General features: G+C 44.0%; 1 protein-coding gene across 15 annotated transcripts in view; it reads right to left on the reverse strand.

Annotated features, from left to right (window-relative positions):
• The window catches only part of CACNA1D (calcium voltage-gated channel subunit alpha1 D), a 361717-nt gene that overhangs the window by 144277 nt on the left and 196142 nt on the right, over nucleotides 1–21298 (reverse strand). For 11 of the 15 annotated variants that reach the window (XM_073574161.1, XM_073574160.1, XM_073574168.1 and 8 more), the window contains exons 8-9: nucleotides 20235–20338; nucleotides 8038–8207 (exon numbers count right to left, since the gene is read on the reverse strand). In XM_073574161.1, coding sequence (XP_073430262.1) covers nucleotides 8038–8207; nucleotides 20235–20338 — 274 coding nt within the window. Of the gene's footprint in view, nucleotides 1–8037; nucleotides 8208–20234; nucleotides 20339–20597; nucleotides 20702–21298 lie in introns of all 15 variants that reach the window. The other 4 variants (XM_073574162.1, XM_073574174.1, XM_073574173.1 and 1 more) reach the window with 1 other exon arrangement.

A 21298-nucleotide genomic window follows, 5' to 3' on the forward strand; every position in this document is an offset into this window, starting at 1 on the left:
AAATCTCTGACGTCTCTGAATGAGCCTTTACGGACACGTCTCATTCCAAAATAACGGAATGTAAGGGATCTGAATACAAAGCCGGAATGGAATGAATCCGGATAAACCGCTGCAAATAACAGACGAGTGGCTGAAGTCAATAAGGTTAAAGGAAAAGGTCAGTCACACCGAATACTGAGTTGTTTTAGATTTCTCTTTCATTCATTCACTTTGCATTTTGCTCATTGATAAAATCATAAACTATAAAATGAAATCTGTCAGCATGTTTTTGCTATGTAATCCGAGAGCATCAAAGTAAGGACAGGCACCCTTATTCCGGCGATGTATCACTTACTTGGCTGCTTGCTGTCAGTTTTATACAATCCCTGCTTTCTCTGCTGCAGATCTAGCAGTGATCAGAATGCTGAGCTGTGTATAGCCCCGCCCTCACCTCTGATTGGCAGATTCCTGTGTACATTGTCAGCAAGGTTCCAATCAGTGGAAAGGGCGGGGTTACACAGATTTGCTGGACTGGCCTGCATGTGGGACCTAGTCCTGCAGTGATGATCTCGTGCTGATAAAACACTGATTGTATTGAAACTACGACACGCAGCCTAATAAGTGGCACATCCCTGGAATCAGACTCTCTGCTCCTATGTTATGCTGCTCCCAGATTAAGTAGCACATGCCTATGTCTATTTTTGAAAGCCTTCTTGCTTTGCAGCATTTTTTTCCAGATCTGCCTAAAACTTTTGCACAGTACTGTATGTTTATGTTCTGATCAGGGGATGCAGCCGACTAACCTTTTTTGCAGCAACATAATCCCCTAACACATAAAATCAGTGTTTTTCTGGCATGCAACAATGTAGCAGACACTACAAGTACATTCAGTGCTTGAGAATTCACCATGTTCAGGCTCCAAGTAACTGGGTCAGACACGTCAGCTGTAGCGAAGCTCTCCTTGTGGTTTAGTGAAACTGACTGCCGATCGGGCGCCACTGGCTGGAAGAATAAATTCTGCAGCAAACAAAACGGTCTGTGCGCTCCTAGGCGGCACATGAAACATGGCGCTTATAAAACCTATAAAAAATAATAAATTATAACAATGCAGCATGCAATTGCCGTGATAATAAACCATGCAAAACACAGCAAACAGCAGCCCGGTCACAGCAAACCCGAGTTTACCGTGTTTGTTTTTACGCTTAAAGCACTTAAACCACCCTTTCTTCTTTTCTCCTAGTAGGTCCTCCAGCGTCACCCCTTTATAGTAGAAATACAGTTTTGTTATTTGAACAGCAGGTGGCAGCGGTGTAAATGCACAAACAAGCTAGAATGCGCGTCAGGCCGTTGTGTGCAAGTGTGGCGAGACGACCTCAGCTGATCGCAGGCTCCGCGCGCCTGATTGCGGCGCACAAATGAATGGGCCGTTAATGAACAGAGCGACATCAATTAAAGCGAGGTGTTAAGTGGAAGGAAAAGGCGAACACAGGGATCGGTGGTTACAACACGGAGGAAAAATGAACCATTAAACGATGTAAAAAAAAAAAAAAAAAAAAAAGAATAAAAAATTGACCAGTAAAAGAAGCAAAAAATCATTAAAGGTGAAAAAAAACAGATTTAATTAAACAACAGAATCACACATGGCAGATTTACTGACAGCAAATGAACACATATGTACTAAAAGATCTGGGGCAGAAATCCCACCAGGCTGACACTTGCGCAGTTTACTGCGCCGTGGATCAAAGCGAGAACCAGTCCAGTTACCCGGGGCTAATCTGACTGCTAGATTCCTTATGGAATCCGTTCTGAATCTTCAGATTTTTATTGCGAAATGAAATCTGTGTGTGTGAGTTGGGTTGTGGAAAATTGAACTGATAAAGGGAATCAATCAAGGCTTTTCAGAGTTCTCATTATCTTCATAGGCAGAGTCACAATAACAGGTAACACATATATGAACAGCTGATAACACAGAATCTAGCAATCATAATAAGCGATATCACAGCTCACATCCTCCCCCTCCATTCATAATGACCTTTGCACACGCTCATTAGGTGCATCAATAGAAAAAATAGGGACGGAGTCTGTTTATTGCTGCTAATGTACATGTGAATTTCCTGAAAACAGAAAACTGGAAGTGTGAGTGTTGAATAGTCCCTGTAGACAGTGTAAAACTGCAAGAATTCTATTTTTTTATTAAACAATCTGCTTCGTATTAGGCCTCATTAAGATGTTCATTATTCATGTTTTCCATGGATAGAACTTCTGCCCATCATTGTCTATGGCCCATATTATGATTTCATGAAGTTTCATATACATGCTAGAAAAAAATCCTCAGCGGAAACTGACTGGTGCTGTGGATTTCAAATGCTGCAGATTTTACAAGTTGCATTGAAATTAAATAGTATTTCGACAGCAAATTACGCAGCAGATAATTCCTCGAAATGGAAAAAATGGCTCCAAAATTGTTAATTCATGGGTACTATAAATGTTTTTGTCACAATTCCACCATTCGCTGTGTTCAAGAGACATTGTGAGTGACAGCTCAGCCGCCCCCTATGGATAGCAGGGGTTTCTCGGGCTGTCAATGTTGTGTTTGGGTTATTTAACTGGCTGGCAATGTAAGATCCTTGCCAATTGTAGCTTCAGCTCAGTAGTGTGCTTCCTCTGTGCTCTGTATTTTGTTATTCTAATCTTATGTTGCCGGACCTTGGATTTGCCTTTCGACTACCCGTTTGTATAACCCTTGTTGCCTTTGACGTATTCTGACTTTAGTTACCAGATCCCGGCCATTGCCCCTGACTATCCGTTTGTCTCATCCCTCCGTCTTTGTGGTACCTCCCTGACTTTTGACCTTGGACCAAGTCTTGACAACTCTGCCTCACGGCTAGTCAAGCCCGTGCTAGTGATTGGCGTTACAGTTTTCTAACGTTGAAAAAAATCTAGAGATGTGACGGGTCTCTTTCCACGGTACAAAGGAATCAGCCATGCATATGGCACTGCCCTCCGCCTTACGATAAATGCCAGTTTGCACAATGCATGTGAAATGTACACTAAATCCATGTCTTAGAAGATGAGGTTAAGCTCCCGAATGTGCGAGACAAGCTGTTTTTTTCCTGTGGGGAAGAATATAAGGTCAAAGCATCCCGGAGGACACAGTGTCAATTAAATGAGCTATGTGCAGTGATAAAAGCACAGTAGCATAAGCTCATTAAATAAGTTTCTACGAGCGGCGTATCAACAATCCGTAATACTCCAGTCATTATTTCCAACTAACCCACCATTATTAAGCAGATAACAAATGGCTGCAATCATTTTCAGTGAGGAAACACAAGACTGGATGTAGATTATGCGCAGCTGCTGATGGCCGGTATGAAGAGCGATGCACTGAAGACATGACGCAGAGGAGTAACCCTACCGGCCAGGAGACCAACTTTATGATTATCGGGCCCTACTTGCCCCCAACGTTATCCCCTGGGGATGTCCACAGTGGAGGATTGCTTTGCAAAAGGAGAAATCAGCAATGAAAATCGACAACCTTGGCCAGTCCGATCATTACGTTTGAATGAGGCTTGCATCGGTAGCCTACGTTCCCATGATGAGCTTTCGATGAGTTTTTGAGAATTTCTGCACCTATTATTTAAATTAGGTTACTTGCGGTTTTTTACTGCATTTTTGTGTGCAGTATTTTTAACATGTGTTTATTGCGTTTTTGCCCTTTTGGTTTTTGTCTCTTTTTGGTATGTCATGCTTCTAAATAAAGTTACTTTGTTTTTTATACTTCCTGGTGTTTGGCTTTGACAAATATTTATTGACATACTTACGTGCTGATTACATACCTTTTTGATGAGTTTCTGTTGCGGAAAACACATTAATAACACTTGTGCGTTTTTTACCTAATGAAAGTCAATGGGGAAAATCTCCACACAAAACTCAGCGTGCCCGCAGGAGAAATTGACATGTTGTGGATTTGAACCACACACCGCAGGTCAGTTTACGGTGAGTAAAATAAAAGCACAGTGGGCAGGAGGTCTCTATAAATCCCATTGACGTGGCTGGAATTGTAAGATGCTGCGCTCTTGAAACAGCAAAAATATTCAACGTCCAAAACTCACCAAAAGCTCATCATGGGAACACAACCTAAGGGCTCTTTTACACGTCCTGATATTACAGATACTGGAAAAAACAGTACCGGTGCTATCCGTGCATCACATCTGTGTGGCATCAATGTGACACGTATCGGCATCTGGGAAAAAGCAGTACAGTTGGTGCTGTGACCAGGCGCCGGGTGCGGAATCCAGCTCTCATCATTCTCACCTAGTCCCCCTGCAATCAGGGCAACCAGGCGACAATGATGAGAGTTGGAGTCAGCATCCGCAATGTGTGTATCACGTGTATTAAATAAATAAATCCTTTAAAAAAACGGTGTGGGGTCCTCCTTCATTTTCCTAACCAGCTGAGGGAAAGGAGACAGCTGGGAACTGTTGTAAATATATTCTGGGAAGAGGCCAATAGTCATTAAAATCTGGAGGAAGAGTGGAGAGGCCACAATCCAAGCTGCTGGAGGTCTAGTGTGAAGTTTCCACAATCAGTGATGGTTTGGGGAGCCATGTCATCTGCTTGTGTAGGACCACTGTGTTTTATCAAGACCAAAGTCACCGCAGCCATCTACCAGGAAATCTAGAGCACTTCATGCTTCCCTCTGCCGACAAGCTTTTTCGAGATGAAAATTTCTTTCTCCAGCAGGACTTGGCCCCTGTCCACACGGCCAAAAGTACCAATACCTAGTTTGCACACACCAGTATCACTGTGCTTGATTGGCAGCAAACTCGCCTGACCTTAACCCCATAGAGAATCTATGGAGTATTGTCAAGAGGAAGATGAGAGACACCAGACCCAACAATGCAGATAAGCTGCTATCAAAGCAACCTGGGCTTCCATAACCCCTCAGCAGTGCCACAGACTGATCGCCTCCATGCCACGCCGCATTGATGCAGTAATTGATGCAAAAGGAGCCCTGACCAAGTATTGAGTGCATCTACTGAACATACATTTCAGTAGGACAACATTTCGGATTTTAAAATCATTTTTCAAGCTGGTGCTATAAAGTATTCTAATTTACTGAGATAATGACTTTAGGGTTATCTTTGGCTGTAAGCCATAATCATCAACATTAACAGAAATAAACCCGTGAAATAGATCACTCTGTAATGACTCTATATAATATATGAGTTTCACTTTTTGAATTGATGAACTGAAATAACTTTTTGATGATGTTCTAATTTTGTGATGTGCATCTGTACAAATATTTGCACACATAAACATATACACACATACAGATATATACTGTATTTACACTGTGGTGTAGTAGTAACCACTGTGTCCGCTAGGGGGCGCTGTGTGGATGTCCCAAGAGAAAGGATGAATGGCAGAATATGGAATGGCCGTTATATATCCCAAAGTGGGTGGCTTTGGGATGGAGACTTATGTGTTGTTCAGCAATGATATTTCTGAGGTGTTGTTTCAATGTGTAAGGGAGAAGTCTCCAGGTAACTAGAGAGATGGGCGGCCCTGGTTACCTACAAACCCACCCAGGGGGTGTGTTTAAAGAACACTATTGTAAAGAGTGTGTAAGTGCTTGAAGGACCTGTGATAAGGTCAGAGTCATGTGACCCAGTGGGCGTGGCTATGAACCATATAATGTGGCCAGGGTAGGTCACATTGGGTGAATGCTGGGTCCTGGTTGGTCCAGTGTGGAAGGTCCCGCTGAGATGGGGCTTCCTGCCTGACAGCACGTGTGGACGCTGTGACTAATGACTGCAAGTGCCTGAGAGTTCCCTGGAGGGAATGAATGTCTGCAGTATGGAGAAGCAGCCATGAGAGAACCCTGACGGGGTGAGATATAACTGCGAGGCAGAAAAGCCTGCGTATTGGACATTGCTAACAGAGTGAAGCTCTGTCATGGATGCTATGCCGTTTATATATTGCTGGTGATGGTTTATGATGTTTAATAAACCGCATGGACCGTTCTGAGTTTATGGAAAACCTGTGCCGGATCTGATTTTGTGGCTGCCAAGCAAGTGATCCCCTACTTAAATGACAGCGCTACCTCACAGCACACATACATATACACTCGCAGATACATATATATTTGTGTGTATATAATATATGCAGTGTATAGTAATGCCGTAGGAGGGTCGTGTAAGTAATAATGTCAGTGGACAGTTCTGCATGTGTTCATTCTCGGTGCCGGTAGTCCCTTCTGGCCCAGTGACCGGCTCATCGCCTGAACATGACATTTTGGCCACTGTCCTGAAGTTCCATCCATGCCGCGACCCCGCATTGTATCACTTATCCGGCGGCGGCTGTTACATCAGGAAAGCTGAGGTCTCTGCCGAGGTGTTTGAGTTCACAGCACGGCTTTGGCATAAATCAGGGGCTGTCTCGGTGAATGTCTGTCTCCTGCTGGGTTATGCATTAGATCTGCCTCGATGACGACTGTACAATGGATTGCTCGTGTGGCGATCCCACCGGCACATCGTGCTTGCTGAAAATTATTGCTCACAAGTCAGAATTTTTTTCAAGTGTACCAGCTCAACCTTTTCCCTGCACTTTTTCATTGCGACATCTGTACAAACAGCGCCATAAATATTTACAAACTGAGAGAAGCAGCCGCCGCCGCTGATTTAGTGCACCGATAGGCACAGCCCGGATCTACGCCTTGGCTGGAGTGGCCGCCCGTCTCTCGCAACACTTTCAAGATACACTAAGCTGCTCAAAGCCTGCGAATCAACTTCACGTATAAATACATTATGAAAGGTAGTCTTTAAGTCTTGCTCAAAAATCCACAGAGGCGCTGGGGTGTCAGGCAACTATGCTGCATAGGAGAAGTTACTTCTGCCTCTCACAGCAAGAACTCCCAGCATTAGAGGTCGAGCATGAGCACTTCCACTCCATTCATTGTCTATGGACTTGATAGAGATAGATGAGTACAGTACTCCAGCAGTACCAAAGGCAATGAATGGAGTGGAAGTGTGCATGCATTCTTGACCTCCTCTACCTTCATTCTTGATGGGACCACCGAAGATGGCCGAGCTCTGCACTCAGCTGGTCTTCGTCATTCCCCTAAGACTGAAGAGAGCGTCAGCCCGCATGATAGACCTCCTGTAATCTAAAATGGCTACCATGGTTGGGCTTAGCGCAAACCACTCTGCTTACCAGATCCCAGGGATCTAGACTTAAACAGTAGCTTCTACGCTGGAGCAAAGGAATAATCTGCTGTCCGGTGGTGCAGGCTGGCAGGAGTGATCAGACAGCAAGGTCAGCACCAAGAGGGCAGGAAACATCCAAAACCATAAAACGCAAGGTCAGTAAAACAAGTCGAGGACAAAACAGGAAACAATTATACTTCACAGGATTTGCACAGACAAGACTGGAAGCTTAAATAGGGTGTGGTGCTTCCCAATAGGCTGGAGCAGGGAGCTGATAATGCCAGCTGGACAGCACTTACTCATACGGTCAACCCAAATCTACGTGAGCGGACAAAGCCTGTACAGTCCAGAGCCTCTGCTTCTAATCTCTCTTCTATTACCAGCACCACCCACAGAATAAATATGGCGGCACCTGGCAACTCAAGCAGGTCCTGGTGAAGATGTGATACCTCTTCTCCATTCACACAGGTTCTGCAGAGCCCCAGTTCTTGGGATTGGTGGGGGTCCCAGCGGCCGGACCACCAGCGATCGAGAAGTTATACCCTATCCCCACGGATAATGGATAACTTCCAAACTTGAGAATATCCCTTTAACCTACAAATTAACAAGACCAATCAGCGATAGCAGCTTCCATAGGACTCGCCATCCTACTTTTCCAGAACAGTCCTAGAGATATTTGAGATGGCAAAAATGGATTGGTGCCGATTTAGGTGGCAGCCCATGTGACAACCAAACCGGTGGCCAAATTATTAGTCACGTATACAATTTGACAGAATTGTAAACAAGGAATACAATCTACAGGGATTTTTTTTATTTTTCTACGACTATGTGAGAACATTAATATACGTACTATTCCGCTTGCCCTCTTCATCGCCCTCCTCATCGTTTTCGGGGTCGATATCTTCGGCTTGGGTGATCCAATCCAGGTAACCTTTCAAATCCTCCTCAAGTTGCTGCTTCTCTCGTAACTTTTGAAAGTCACCCCGAGCTTTAGCCTTTTCTCTTTCTTTGGAAAACTCGCTGTCGGGAACCAAGACAGAGCGAACACCCAGTGAATACGTGACAGGTACAACAAGACCTTAAAACAGTCTGCAGGGAAAGGATAATGGTGCATTTCTGCATACGGCACGCGACATGCGAAGCTGTTTGATTTGCAGATATATACTGTACATACTTGATACAAGAGAGCGAACATACAGAAGAAGGACAAAGACACAAAGATACAAGGTAAAGAAGACAGCAGTCATTACGGAAAACGAACGCAATTCAGGAAAACAATTGCCAAAAAGGGTCAATAAGAAAAGTAAATCTTCCATATTGTTCGCAAAATTACAATCCACCCCTAATCTCTCTATATATATATACATTCCAATGTTTAGGGCTTATAGTGAGAGGATATGAGACAGATACCAGCACTGCCTCCTGGCATATATAAAGTAGGCACAGATAGTGCTGCCTGCCTGCCTTTCTTAACCCCTTAGTGACAGAGCCAATTTGGTACTTAATGACCAGGCCAATTTTTACCATTCTGACCAGTGTCACTTTATGAGGTTATAGCTCCAGAACGCTTGCACGTATCCCACTGATTCCGAGAATGTTTTTTCGTGACATATTATACTTCATGTTAGTGGTAAATTTTCTTCGATATGACTTGTGTTTATTTATGAAAAAAATGGAAATTTGGCAATTTTCAAACTTTTAGTTTTTTGTGCCCTTAAATCAGAGAGTGGTGTCACACAAAACAGTTAATAAATTAATCTCCCACATGTCAACTTTACATCAGCACAATTTTGGAAACATACCGTCATTTTTTTTTTGGGTTAGGAAGTTATAAAGGTTAAAATTTGACCAGCGATTTCTAATTTTTTCAACAAAATTTACAAAATCATTTTTTTAGGGACCACCTCACTTTTGAAGGGAGTTTAGTGGGGTCAATATAACAGAAAATACCCAAAAGTGACACCATTATAAAAACTGCACCCCTCAAGGTGCTCAAAACTACATTCAATAAGTTTATTAACCCTCCAGATGCTTCACGAGAACTAACGCAATGTGGAAGGAAAAAAATGAACATTTTACATTTTTCCTAAAAAGTTTACTTTGGAAACAATTTTTTAAAATTATTTTTACAAGGGTATCAGGAGAAAATGGACCAGAAAATTTGTTGTCAATTTCTCATGAGTATGCCGATACACCGTATGTGGGGGAAAGCCACTGTTTGGGCGCATGGCAGGGCTCAAAAGGGAGGGAGCACCGTTTGACTTTTTGAACGCAAAATTGGCTGGAATCAATGGTGGCGCCATGTCGCGTTTGGAAACCCCCTGGTGTACCTAAACATTGGAACCCGCCCAATTCCAACAGCAACCCTATCACAGCCCTAACCCCAACACCAACTTTAACCCCAACACCAACCCTAACCCCAACACATCCCTAACCCTAATCCCAACCCTACCCTTTGTACTGGGCAGTAAACGATGTCAGCAACAGCAGGGAGGAGATACACTGGGGAGCTGTAGATTATACTGAGCATTGTAAGATCTCAGCAGCAGCCGGGATGAGGGATATTGAGGTGGAGCTTCAGATTTTACTGATTAATGTGGCATCTCAGCAGCAGGAAGGAGAGACACTCAGTAGCTGTAGATTGTCCTGAGCATTGTGAGATCTCAGCAGCAGCAGGGAGGTGAGACACTGAGCAGCTGTAGATTGTACTGAGCAATATGAGATTTCAGCAGCAGCAGGGAGGATGGATGTTGAGGTGGATCTTCAGATTGTAATGAGCATTGTGAGATCTTAGCAGCAGCAAAGAGGAGGAGCTGCTGATTGTACTGGTTAGGTAAGAGGAGACTGAGCTAGTGTTTGATAAATCTATAAAAAAATATATAAAACTATTGTTTTTTTTTATATGGATACACTTTTCAATCTGACATGAATACACAATCCTCATCATGTCTAAGATGTACCGTATTTAGCAAATTACGCAGTTTAAATGGTAAAGTTTGGTGGCAAGTCAGCTTGAAGTAGTAAAGCCTCTGTTTATTAATGTGAATTACGTTATTCAGACATGAAGTATACTGTCACTATCTCCCTTTAAATAAACATTGCAGGCACAGATAGTACTATCTCCCTGTCTTTCTATGTATGTAGGCATGGTCTCCCTCTGTGAAGTATATGTGCTTCATCCTTAGTTTACTATGCAATTAAAGCAGGAACTTTCTTGAAGTGAAAATAATAAACTAGCATGGCTTCTTGTCTTGGGAATTAAAGGATGTGCACTAATAAATAATTCAGCTCTCAAGAGAGAACTTGTTCTTCAAGTGGAGATCCAGCTGGTGTAGGGAGACATACTGAAGTTCCTCTCTATAGTGCTGCATTTAAGCAAAAAAATGTGGGAATGAGCTGGATATTACTATGTAAGATTCTGGAATTGTATATAACCGTGGCGAAGCTGAAGAGTAATGTAACAGTGGGAGCAGCTCTGGGCAGTGGGACTCTTTTACAGCCCATTTTCTTGAACCAAATTCCTATCTAATTACATCTTGCCCATGTGCTGACATTGATAGTACGATATACAGCATGTTGAATATTCCTCAAATGAGATATGACCTAACTTTTTTTTTATGGGAAAACCCCTTTATAGACAACCTGTCACCAGGTCAAAAGTGAACAGATCTTGCTCTTATTTTTTTCCTGAGGCCCCAGAGGAGCCTGTGAGCCATACTTTACACTTTGTAAAGAGCATAAACAATAGTACTGAATGAAAACACCTGTATCTGAGACCGTATGTTGGATATTAAAATTCCAAAAAATCAAATGCACAGGGGAGCAGTGAGAATAGAATAAGAACAAAAACTAGAGACTTGATCTTATGAAAAGTCCATTTTAAAGAGATATTTCCATCTTAGGCACTGTAGCGCCGGTGTCTCTGCCCCTCTTTCCCGGCAGAGACGCCAACTTACTCATCGCCACAGCCTTCGTTCCCCGGGAACTGTGTTTAGGGCACGCATGCATGGTCCTGTCCTCTTAAAGGGACAGCGTGCCATGCAAAAGTGTCTCCAGACAATGGCTGCGAGACACTCATTATTTCAGGCACCTCCACCTGAAGGGAGGTGCTTGTGTAACGTTGTAAGGTTGTTCCTAACCATCTTGCTAGTTCTCAGGTCCCACTGCTCATCTTCCTGTATGCCTGCCTGCATATCAGCCGTGCCCGCATGCCTGCCTGTATGTCAGCCGTGCCCGCATGCCTGCCTATCAACTGTGCCCGCCAGCCAACCTGTCTATCGGCTGTGCCCGCCAGCCTATCAGCCGGTCCAGCCTGCACTTACCAGTTCTCATCTCTATGTCAGTCAGTCCAGCCTGCACTTGCTAGGGCTCTTCTCTGTCATTCGGTCGAGCCACCCCTGCCAGTTCTTATCTGTACATCAGCCGGTCCCGTTTGTATCCGTGGTTCCAGTGTTCTTACAGCACCTGCCTGCATCTACTGTACTTTCCTTCGGACAGTCCCAGCTACCCGTTCCTAGGGGGTCAACTACCATCTACCCAAGGTCCTTCCTGGTGTAGCACCTGGTCCACTCCCTTAGTCTCTCCTCAGATCACGGTATCATATGCCGCTCTGTATCCAAGGTCGGATTAGGGGAGACTCCAAGTTACACCCCTCCAGACATTCCTTGGGCCTCGTCACAGTGATTCCACCACCTAGCCCATTACAGGCATTATAGCATATCTACTGATAATCCCACCTCTGGAACACTCAGCTATTGGGAACTACACTCTATATTCACATCAGTGGAGAAGTGAGCACTATTTTGAAGTCGCACAGAAAGAAGTGAGCAAGTGGACCCACATTCTCTAATAGGTGAGGTACTCAGACATTCCCATCTTCATGGAGTTTAGATGTTTCTGCAGGTTTGGTTTTGGTACTCTGGTTTTGTTCTAAAACAACATTGTCTTAAGTAGCCAACACAGATAGAAAAGTTCTCCTATGTAAGAACAATATATGGGCCCTTCGCAGGCTACTAGCTCATCATAATGCACAATTCCACCTGCTATGGTGATAGAAGTGGGCCCCCATGCGACTGCACAAGTGGCACCAATGGTATTTCCGCCCCTCGTCTTCTTCAAGACCTTTGGAGACTATTTCTATGCCAGAGACCTTCGGTGGATCACTCCTACTCTATCCTGGAGTGTGGGACCTTAGGTGGGACGCTCCCAATCTACGCCGGAATGTAGGACCTCTGGTGGACAATTCCTACTCTATGTCAGAGTGTGAGACCTCTGGTGGGCCACTCCTACTCTATGCCATCGTGTGGGACCTCCGGTGGGCCACTTCTACTCTATGCCAGAGTGTGGAACCTCTGGTGGGCCACTCGTACTCTATGCTGGAGTGTGGGACCTCCAGTGGTCCACTCGTACTCTATGCTGGAGTGTGGGACCTCAGGTTGTCCACTCCTAATCTATGCCAGAGTGTGGGACCTCCGTTGCGCCACTCCCACTCTATGCTGGTGTGTGGAACCTCCGATTGGCCACTCTTGCTCTATGGTGGAGTGTGGTACCTCCGGTGGGGCACTCCTACTTTACGTTGGAGTGTGGGACCTCCAGTTGGCCACTCCTACTCTATGCTGGAGTGTGGGACCTCTGGCGGGCCACTCCTATGCCTTGCCAGAGAGTGGGACTTCCGGTGGGCCACTCCTACCATGAGGGCAAGTGATACATAAACATCAGATGCAAGGAGAGGTTTTACCCCTTTAAGGAACTTAGTGTAGAAATACTGAATTTCTTGTATAAATCGTTGCCAGAGCAACTTGAATAAAAAGACCGTCAAAATGTTAACACAAAGAGAAAAATAAAAAAGAATTGAACCATTTCAGGCTTCCAGTAAATTATATATCTTGTCACGTTAAATTTACACTGCCGTTTAGCCGACATCATTTTTGGAGCAGATTTATTCTGAATGTTTCCTAAAAATATCACCTATGTTAAAATAACTGTAATCTAGAAAGAAAGTGCGGAGGGAAGCGTCAATGGCCAGGAAATCATGGAGGGAGGCGCCGATCAGCAACGTGCCAGCCGCGGACGGCAGAGAATTCAGTGCAGCGCTTAATACCCTGGTCAACTGGATTACCGAGCCTTTATAACGAAGCCACAAATTATTTGCTGTTTGGATTATTGTCTGTCTCCTCAGGAATTACTGACAGAAATGCCATTAAAGGGATAGATCCATTCATCCTTTTTCTACTTTCAGACAAAAAAATACATTGAGAGCAAAGGCAGATTAATCAAGAAAGCAAAGGGATTCCCAGCTAATCTGGCACGAGCAAAAATACTGTGGTGGACAATAGTGTGAAAGCGAGTCCTACAGAGAGCACTGAAAAAGGTGGTGGCTACTTAGACAGACTAGGGTACACATGCTGCAGATTTAGTGTACATTTTACAATTGGATTCCTATTTTCTTGGCTTGATGCACCGAAAATGAAAAAATAAAAACCAATACCAGGCCGGTGGTTTCCGGTAGAGTTAGGGTACCCACCAAAGTGAATGCTCCAAAAATGTATGTTTCAGCATCGGGGAGGAATCTGATTGGCTCCAAATTTATTCTGCAGCTGGACAACAACCCCAAACGTACAACCAATGTCGTTAAGAGCGATTTTCAGTGTAGAGAAGAAAGTGATGATCCGGCCCCCGCAGAGCCCAGATCTCAGCATCATCCAGTCTGTCTGGGATTACAAGAAGAGACAGAAGGATATGCACAAGTGTCATCCAGAGAAGATCTGTGGTTAGTTCTCAATGATGTTTGGCAAAACCTCCCTGCCGAGCTCGTTCACAAACTGTGAGTAAGTGACAAGAACCTAAAAGAACTGATGAAGGAAAAGTGCGGTCGCGCCATATATTCGTTTGATTTAGATTTCTCTTTTGTTCATTCACTTTGTGAACTAATAAATAAGGTATTAAAACTTCTATTTTTGAGAGTGCTTTTCCTTTGCAGCATTTTTACAACTCCCCTTCCTAAAACTTTTGCACAGTACTGTACATATGCAGCACGTGCATGCGACTGTAGAAAGCCCTTGAAAAGTTTATAGATGTTTTATGGTTCCAAACACCGTTTGGAGACCCAATGATGGGGCGCAGTTCTTGGCTGTGTGCCTTTGTTCCTTCATTTCGTGGATTGGTCTGGGTCTACGCACCCGGTTCCCCAATGATCAAAACTTCTAAATGAGTCAAGATGAAATGTCACATTAAAAAAAAAAAAAAAAATAGATGATAGCTCCAATTTTTAGACCATGATACAATTCGGTCAATTCCCCAAATCCTCCAGTTTAGATTTTAGGCTTTCCTCACATAGGTCCTCTAATAGAGGACTACAAGGAAAGCTGCCTCTTTTCCATGCTCATCCGCCACTAGACAATTTTACGCGAATTACAATTCAACCTTATTATTTTACTATAAGTTACCAGACATGATGAGAAAATAAAATCTGAAGCTCCAGATCCCTGTTTCCGGTTTCCTTCTCCTGCCACGTAGCTCCACTGCAGGAGACACAATGTCCATGTCCCATGCCTTGACGTTAAGGTTCTGATCTCAGGGACAAACTTTTTTTTATATAATTCATAAAGGACATATTGTAGGTTTCATGTAATCTCTTCTCTTGTGTTACCAGAACAACTAATTACTTCCCAGAACAGCCCGTCTCTGCCCTTGTAGACTAAAATTAGCCATATTATGCCACATGGAGGTCCTGAGGGGCCTTCTCACCCATCACTTAAGAGCACTAGCAAAGTCAAGATTATTCTGGAGCCAAGACAAACCACGACCTGATAACTGGCCACGTGTCCAGTACAAGACCATGCTGGAAATAGATAGAAGATCACTTTGTTCTATGGGAATTTCCATCAATTATACTAGATAGAAGCTGAAATACCAATCGTTCTATTACCCGAATTATCACCGTGCAGCTCCGCATATACTTTACATGGCTGTCAGACAAACAATGCTACGGCTGATTGTTCGGCCGGCAGATATCTGCCTTGTGCCTCCACACACAGCAGCGCTCGCTCGACCCGAGCTCCTATGTTCTCTATGAGAGAGCCATAACCAGACATCTCTATTGGCGGCTTATCTCTTAGGGATCTAAAGGATTGGTGGTCCTAAATCAGACAAGTCCAACTCTTATCTCCCCCAACGATCATCATGTGGATTGGAAGAGTTTCATCTGTTGTGGATGGAGGCTTGGGTGTTAGCCATTTAAACTGGGAAAGGGTTAGTCAAATGTGTATGAGGTCTTCAGTGCAGTTTCAGAAAAGAGAGAGAGGAGATAGAGAGGGGAAAGAGAAGGAGAGAAGAGACAGAGTAAGAAGAGAGAGGGAGAGAGAGAGAGGACAGAGAGAGGGGATAGACAAGAGAAGAGAGAAAGAAGAGAGAGGAGAGCGAGAGAGGAAAGAGAAGGAGAGAAGAGACAGAGCGAGAAAAGAGAGGGAGAGAGAGGAGAGGGAGAAAGAAGATTGAGAAAGAAAAGAGGAGATAGAGAGGGGATAGACAAGAGGAGAGAGAAAGAAGAGAGAGAAAAGAGAAGGAGAGAAGAGGGAGAAGAGAGAGCGAGAAGAGAGAGAGGGGATAGACAAGAGAAGAGAGAAAGAAGAGAGAGAGGAGAGCGAGAGAGGAAAGAGAAGGAGAGAAGAGAGGGAGAAGAGACAGAGCGAGAAGAGAGAGAAACGGAGAGAGAGGAGAGGGAGAAAGAAGATTGAGAAAGGAGAGAGGAGATAGAGAGGGGATAGACAAGAGGAGAGAAAGAAGAGAGAGGAAAGAGAAGGAGAGAAGAGGGAGAAGAGAGAGCGAGAAGAGAGAGAGGGGATAGACAAGAGAAGAGAGAAAGAAGAGAGAGAGGAGAGCGAGAGAGGAAAGAGAAGGAGAGAAGAGAGGGAGAAGAGACAGAGCGAGAAGAGAGAGAAAGGGAGAGAGAGGAGAGGGAGAAAGAAGATTGAGAAAGGAGAGAGGAGATAGAGAGGGGATAGACAAGAGGAGAGAGAAAGAAGAGAGAGGAAAGAGGAGAGAAGAGAGGGAGAAGAGACAGAGCGAGAAGAAAGAGAGGGAGAGAGAGAGAGGAGAGGGAGAAAGAAGATTGAGAAATTAGAGAGGAGATAGAGAGGGGATAGACAAGAGGAGACAGAAAGAAGAGAGAGGAAAGAGAAGGAGAGAAGAGGGAGAAGAGACAGAGCGAGAAGAGAGAGAAAGGGAGAGAGAGGAGAGGGAGAAAGAAGATTGAGAAAGGAGAGAGGAGATAGAGAGGGGATAGACAAGAGGAGAGAGCGAGAAGAGAGAGAGGAAGGGGAGAGGAGAGAGGGGAGAGAGAAGATCGAGACGAGAGAGGAGATAGAGAGGGGATAAACAAGAAGAGAAAGAGAGGATAAAGGCGAGAGAAAGAAGAGAGAGAGGGAGGGGAGAGGAGAGAGGGCGAAAAGAAAGTGAGAAGAAAAAGGGGAGATGAGAAAGGGAGAGAGAGAGAAGATAGAGATAGAAGATTGAGAGATGACAGAGGGAGGGAAAGAAAATAGAGAGCTATAGATAGAAGATCGAGAGAGGAGATAGAGAAGACAGGGAGGGAGAGGAGAGACATGATAGAGAGAGTGAGAGAAAGAGGAGAGAGAGAGAAGGATAGGAGATGGAGAAGAGAGACAGTGAGAAGAAAGAGAGGGAGGTTAGAGGACATAGAGGAGAGAGGGATAGAGAAAAAGAGAGAGAGAGAGTAGATAGAGATAGAAGATTGAGAGAGAAGAGAGGGCGAGAGATAGGGAGAGAAAAAAAGATTGAGAGAGAGGAGAGAGAAGATAGAGGAGACAGAGGGAGAGGAGAGACAGGAGAGAGCGCGAGCCAAAGAAAGGAGAGAGAAAGCGAATAGCGGAGAGAGAGGAGAGAGACAGAAGAGAGGTATAGAAGAGAGAGGGAGAGGAGAGAGAAGATAGAGAAGAGATTGAGGAGACAGGAGAGCGAGAGAGAGAGGAGAGATAGATGGGAGAGGAGAGAGGGAGATAGAGAGAAGACAGACAGGAGAGAGAGGAGAGAGACAGAGGAGAGAGGAGACAGAGAGAAGAGATGCAGAGTGGTACAGTGTGCTCCTTTGTCTGTAAAATGATAGTAGAATTTCTGGAAACGCGCGCTTGCTCTGCTTCATTTTCAAGATAGATGCTGGTACCAATGGTGGGACCCACCCTATTAAAAATGTACTCAATATTCTGAAAGTAAGCTGCAAATGAACAAGATTAGAAGGCCCCTTTATGGGAGAAATTTGATTAAATCATCAATTTGAATTGTGCTGCTCTGACCCAGTCCTCCAACCCAGACGACATTCACTTTTCTGCCCCCGACATCTATGGTCATAATGATGCATGGGCTAGTAGGAGTCAGAGGTGCCCGGGATGCCAAACTGAAGATGCAAGAAGCAAAAGTGAAGATCGGCTGCCATGGAGAACAGGACTGGATGCTAGACAAGAGCAGAGCGAATGACAGAGCTTATCTTTAGCAAATATATGAGAATGCACAGTAAGGCTCCCATTTGCGTTCCTAATTATGTATTTAAAAAAAAAAAGAAAAATGATGTGCATGTAAAAATACTGCCCAAATAAAGTCTTAAAAGGAATGTAACCTGAGAGCTTCATAATGTAGGAATAGAACCCCTGATTCCCACTCATTGGGCTGTGTTTTGCTGTTTTAATACAATCAGTATTTTATCTGCAGGAGATTATCACTACAGGACAAGTTGGCACGTGTAGAGTAGTCCAACCATGCCCCCAGCAATGATTGGCCAGAAAGCTGTGGTGTGGGTGGAGTTATACACAGTACAACAATTGAGCTCTGCTAGATAAAACTGTGACTCTATTATACCTGCAGCACCCAGTAAGGTAAGTGATACATCACTGGAATCAGGGTCTCTGTCCCTACATCATGGTGCTATCAGATCACAGCAAACAGATTCCCTATAAACGGACACTGGAACAATTGGTGAGAAAGTAAAAATGGGTTTGCAATGATACAAAGGGATTAACTATATTAGACTTTACATTTATTTTCCAGCCTTGAAAACAATAAATACTAAATAAAATATTGCACCCTAAAAATCATATCAAATATAATAACAATAATAATAATAAGATGCAATCTGAGAATTCTGGATAAGTCAAAGAAAGTGCATGTGACAAATACAGACCATGGCCATGGTTGGACCCTTTACCTTCAAGATACAAACACATAATCCACGGTGACAATTATGAGAAGTCGGATCACATCGTGGGATGACGAGCTGACGCGTTTTGGGTACTCACCACAACAGTATAGTAAAAACTGAACACAATGGCAGAACAGTAAGCAATCAGATTACATGCACCGTGTGCGGGACAGAAGCGGTGGCCGGCTGGACGTGGAGAATTTCTCCAAAAATCAGACATTGAAACAGAGATCTGAAAGTGTGATAATAATAATACACAGACAGAAAATCCAGGAAAAGCAGGAACCCACAGCAGGACATCTTTGTTTCGAAGCAGGTACTGTAAACAGGTCTCCAGGAGCATTAAATCAGCTGTCCTAATAAAAATGGTGCAAACCACAGTGTGCTGTTCTGCCATATAGTGCAACTTAAAGGGCCCCTGTCAGCAGGACTATCCCCCCTGACCCATCTGATGATACACAGTTCTTTATTATCTCTCCTATCATACATATGCTTATTCTGTCTAATAGATTACATTGTAGAAAAAAATACTATTAACCATTCAGCGCTGTATAATGATCCCAATGTAGTCATTTGGGTGGAGCCTGTAATCTGAAGAGTCATTCAGTCCTTGCTGTAATCGTGCACACAGAGGGTCTAAAGTTAACTGAAATTTTACACTTGCTGAGAAGATTCCTCCTCAATGGGCATGACTGTGAGAACCAACAGCTCCGCCCAGATGACTACTTCATGGTAATTATAATACAGCATCCACAAAAAACGGATTTCTCTATTCTATACCTTACCTGCCAAAATAACCACATGCATACTGGAAGAGGCCGTATGTCCACACAAAATAACTGTTGAAACCAAGAACAGGAGCTCAGTGCACCCTTGGTGAGACCAAACAATTCAATTCACCTTCCCCCCTACTTGTTTTCTATCTATTTCTGTGACCTCTTCTTTGATTGACAGCTCTGGCTTTACAGGAGCCAGAGAAGAGTGGAAATATATGGAAAAAAAGTGGGTAGGAAAGAGCATTGAATTGTTTGGCCACACCAAGGGTGCACCGAGCTAATGTGCTTAAACTCTTTGACTACATCAAGGGTGCACGAGCTAATGTGCTTGAACTATTTAGCCACACCAAGGGTGCACCGAGCCAATGTGCTTCAATGGTTTGGCTACACCAAGGGTGACCTGAGCTAATGTGTTTGAATTGTTTGGCCACACCAAGGGTGCACCGAGCTAATGTGCTTGAACTGTTTGGCTACACCAATGGTGCACCGAGCTAATGTGCTTGAATGGTTTGGCCACACCAAGGGTGCACCGAGCTAATGTGCTTGAACTGTTTGGCCACACTAAGGATGCACCGAGTTAATGTGCTTGAACTGTTTGGCTACATCAAGGGTGCACCCAGCTAATGTGCTTGAACTATTTAGCCACACCAAGCGTGCACCGAGCCAATGTGCTTCAACGGTTTGGCTACACCAAGGGTGCACTGAGCTAATGTGCTTGAACGGTTTGGCTACACCAAGGGTGCACCGAGCTAATGTGCTTGAACTGTTTGGCCACACCAAGGGTGCAGACAGAGTTCCTTTAAATAGCTACATAGCATACTGGGATTGGTACGGAGTTGCTAATCCAGCTGACAGGTTAATTTTGAAGGCTTGAGGCACATGTCAATGAAATCATAAGAGGATACCTGTCACATATTTGTTTCCAAACAAAGATTGTACAAAACAATTTTTTTAAAAAATTGGCAGCCATGCAGAGAACAAATATGAAATCTTTCTTTTGTGCAGATAGCTGGCCACCGAGCAAACAGCAATAGAAGAGGCAGGGATCATCCGTCTGCTTACCCACTAAGTACACCAAGAACCAGGTTAAGAACGAAAAATGAGCCAAGGATAATAAGACTAACAAAATAGATCCATGGCCATTCACATCCTATGGCATCATTCACCTGTAAGAATTCAAGGAAGTTGGTTACAGTCGGAACGTGTACTGTCCAGCAGAGACCAACCTGCAGCCACCGAGCCACATCGGCCATCTCCATCTTCCTAAGGAGAGGGAGATCAGTGGTCCTTACCTTGGGATTATTCTCTATAATCAGTCTTCTTAATATTTTTTTTTTTTATCTTTCCCTACTTGTTTGGCCCTGATATGTTGGCGGTGGCTGAACGTTGGGCTCTGCTTTCGTGAAAGAAAAGACGTGTGCTTACCCGCTTAATACACCAAGAACAAGATTTAGCACGAAAAATGACCCAAAGATGACGAGACTGACAAAATACACCCAAGGTAATTCAAATCCCATAGCATCATTCATCTGGAAAAAACAAAACGCACTTATAGAAAGCATTGGTGAGAAGAAACAGGGCATGAAATCAAGACTAGAACACAATCCCCATAGTGGAGGTCAGCCAGGCTGTAGGTGGGACGTGGCAGATCGGAGACTGTTCTGGGCAGGAGCGGTACAAGAACAAAATACATAAATTCATACCTGACCCAATGTAGAAACTGATTTTTATCCATTCTTTTTCTTCTGTGTTAAAGGGTCTCAGCTGGCAAAACATCAAAAGAGGGCAGAAGGGTGCCAGCTCTTCGGAGAGTATTGGGGCAGGCATGGGTCAAGGGGCAGCAACCAATTCTGATGTGGTGTTCCCATTACACACATCAATGACAAAATCGATAAATCCTCGGAGGCCGATAGTGGTGCCGATAAACCATAGAAAACTTGCACTACATTAAAGGGGTTTTCAGGTTCTTTAAAGAAGACCTGTTGCTCGCCACAAATATGTCATTTTCTTACTTGGTGTTGCCATTCTGCATCCAGTGGGGTTTTTTGTTCCTGCGTTCTTCCTTCCTTCCCGACATAGGGCTCCCTCTTCCTTGTGTATATAAACTTTCTTCTTTTTTTTAAATA

Source organism: Dendrobates tinctorius, unplaced genomic scaffold (assembly GCF_039654945.1).
Source record: "Dendrobates tinctorius isolate UK_male_01 unplaced genomic scaffold, ASM3965494v1 ptg000038l, whole genome shotgun sequence".
NCBI classification, from domain to species: Eukaryota; Metazoa; Chordata; class Amphibia; order Anura; family Dendrobatidae; genus Dendrobates; species Dendrobates tinctorius.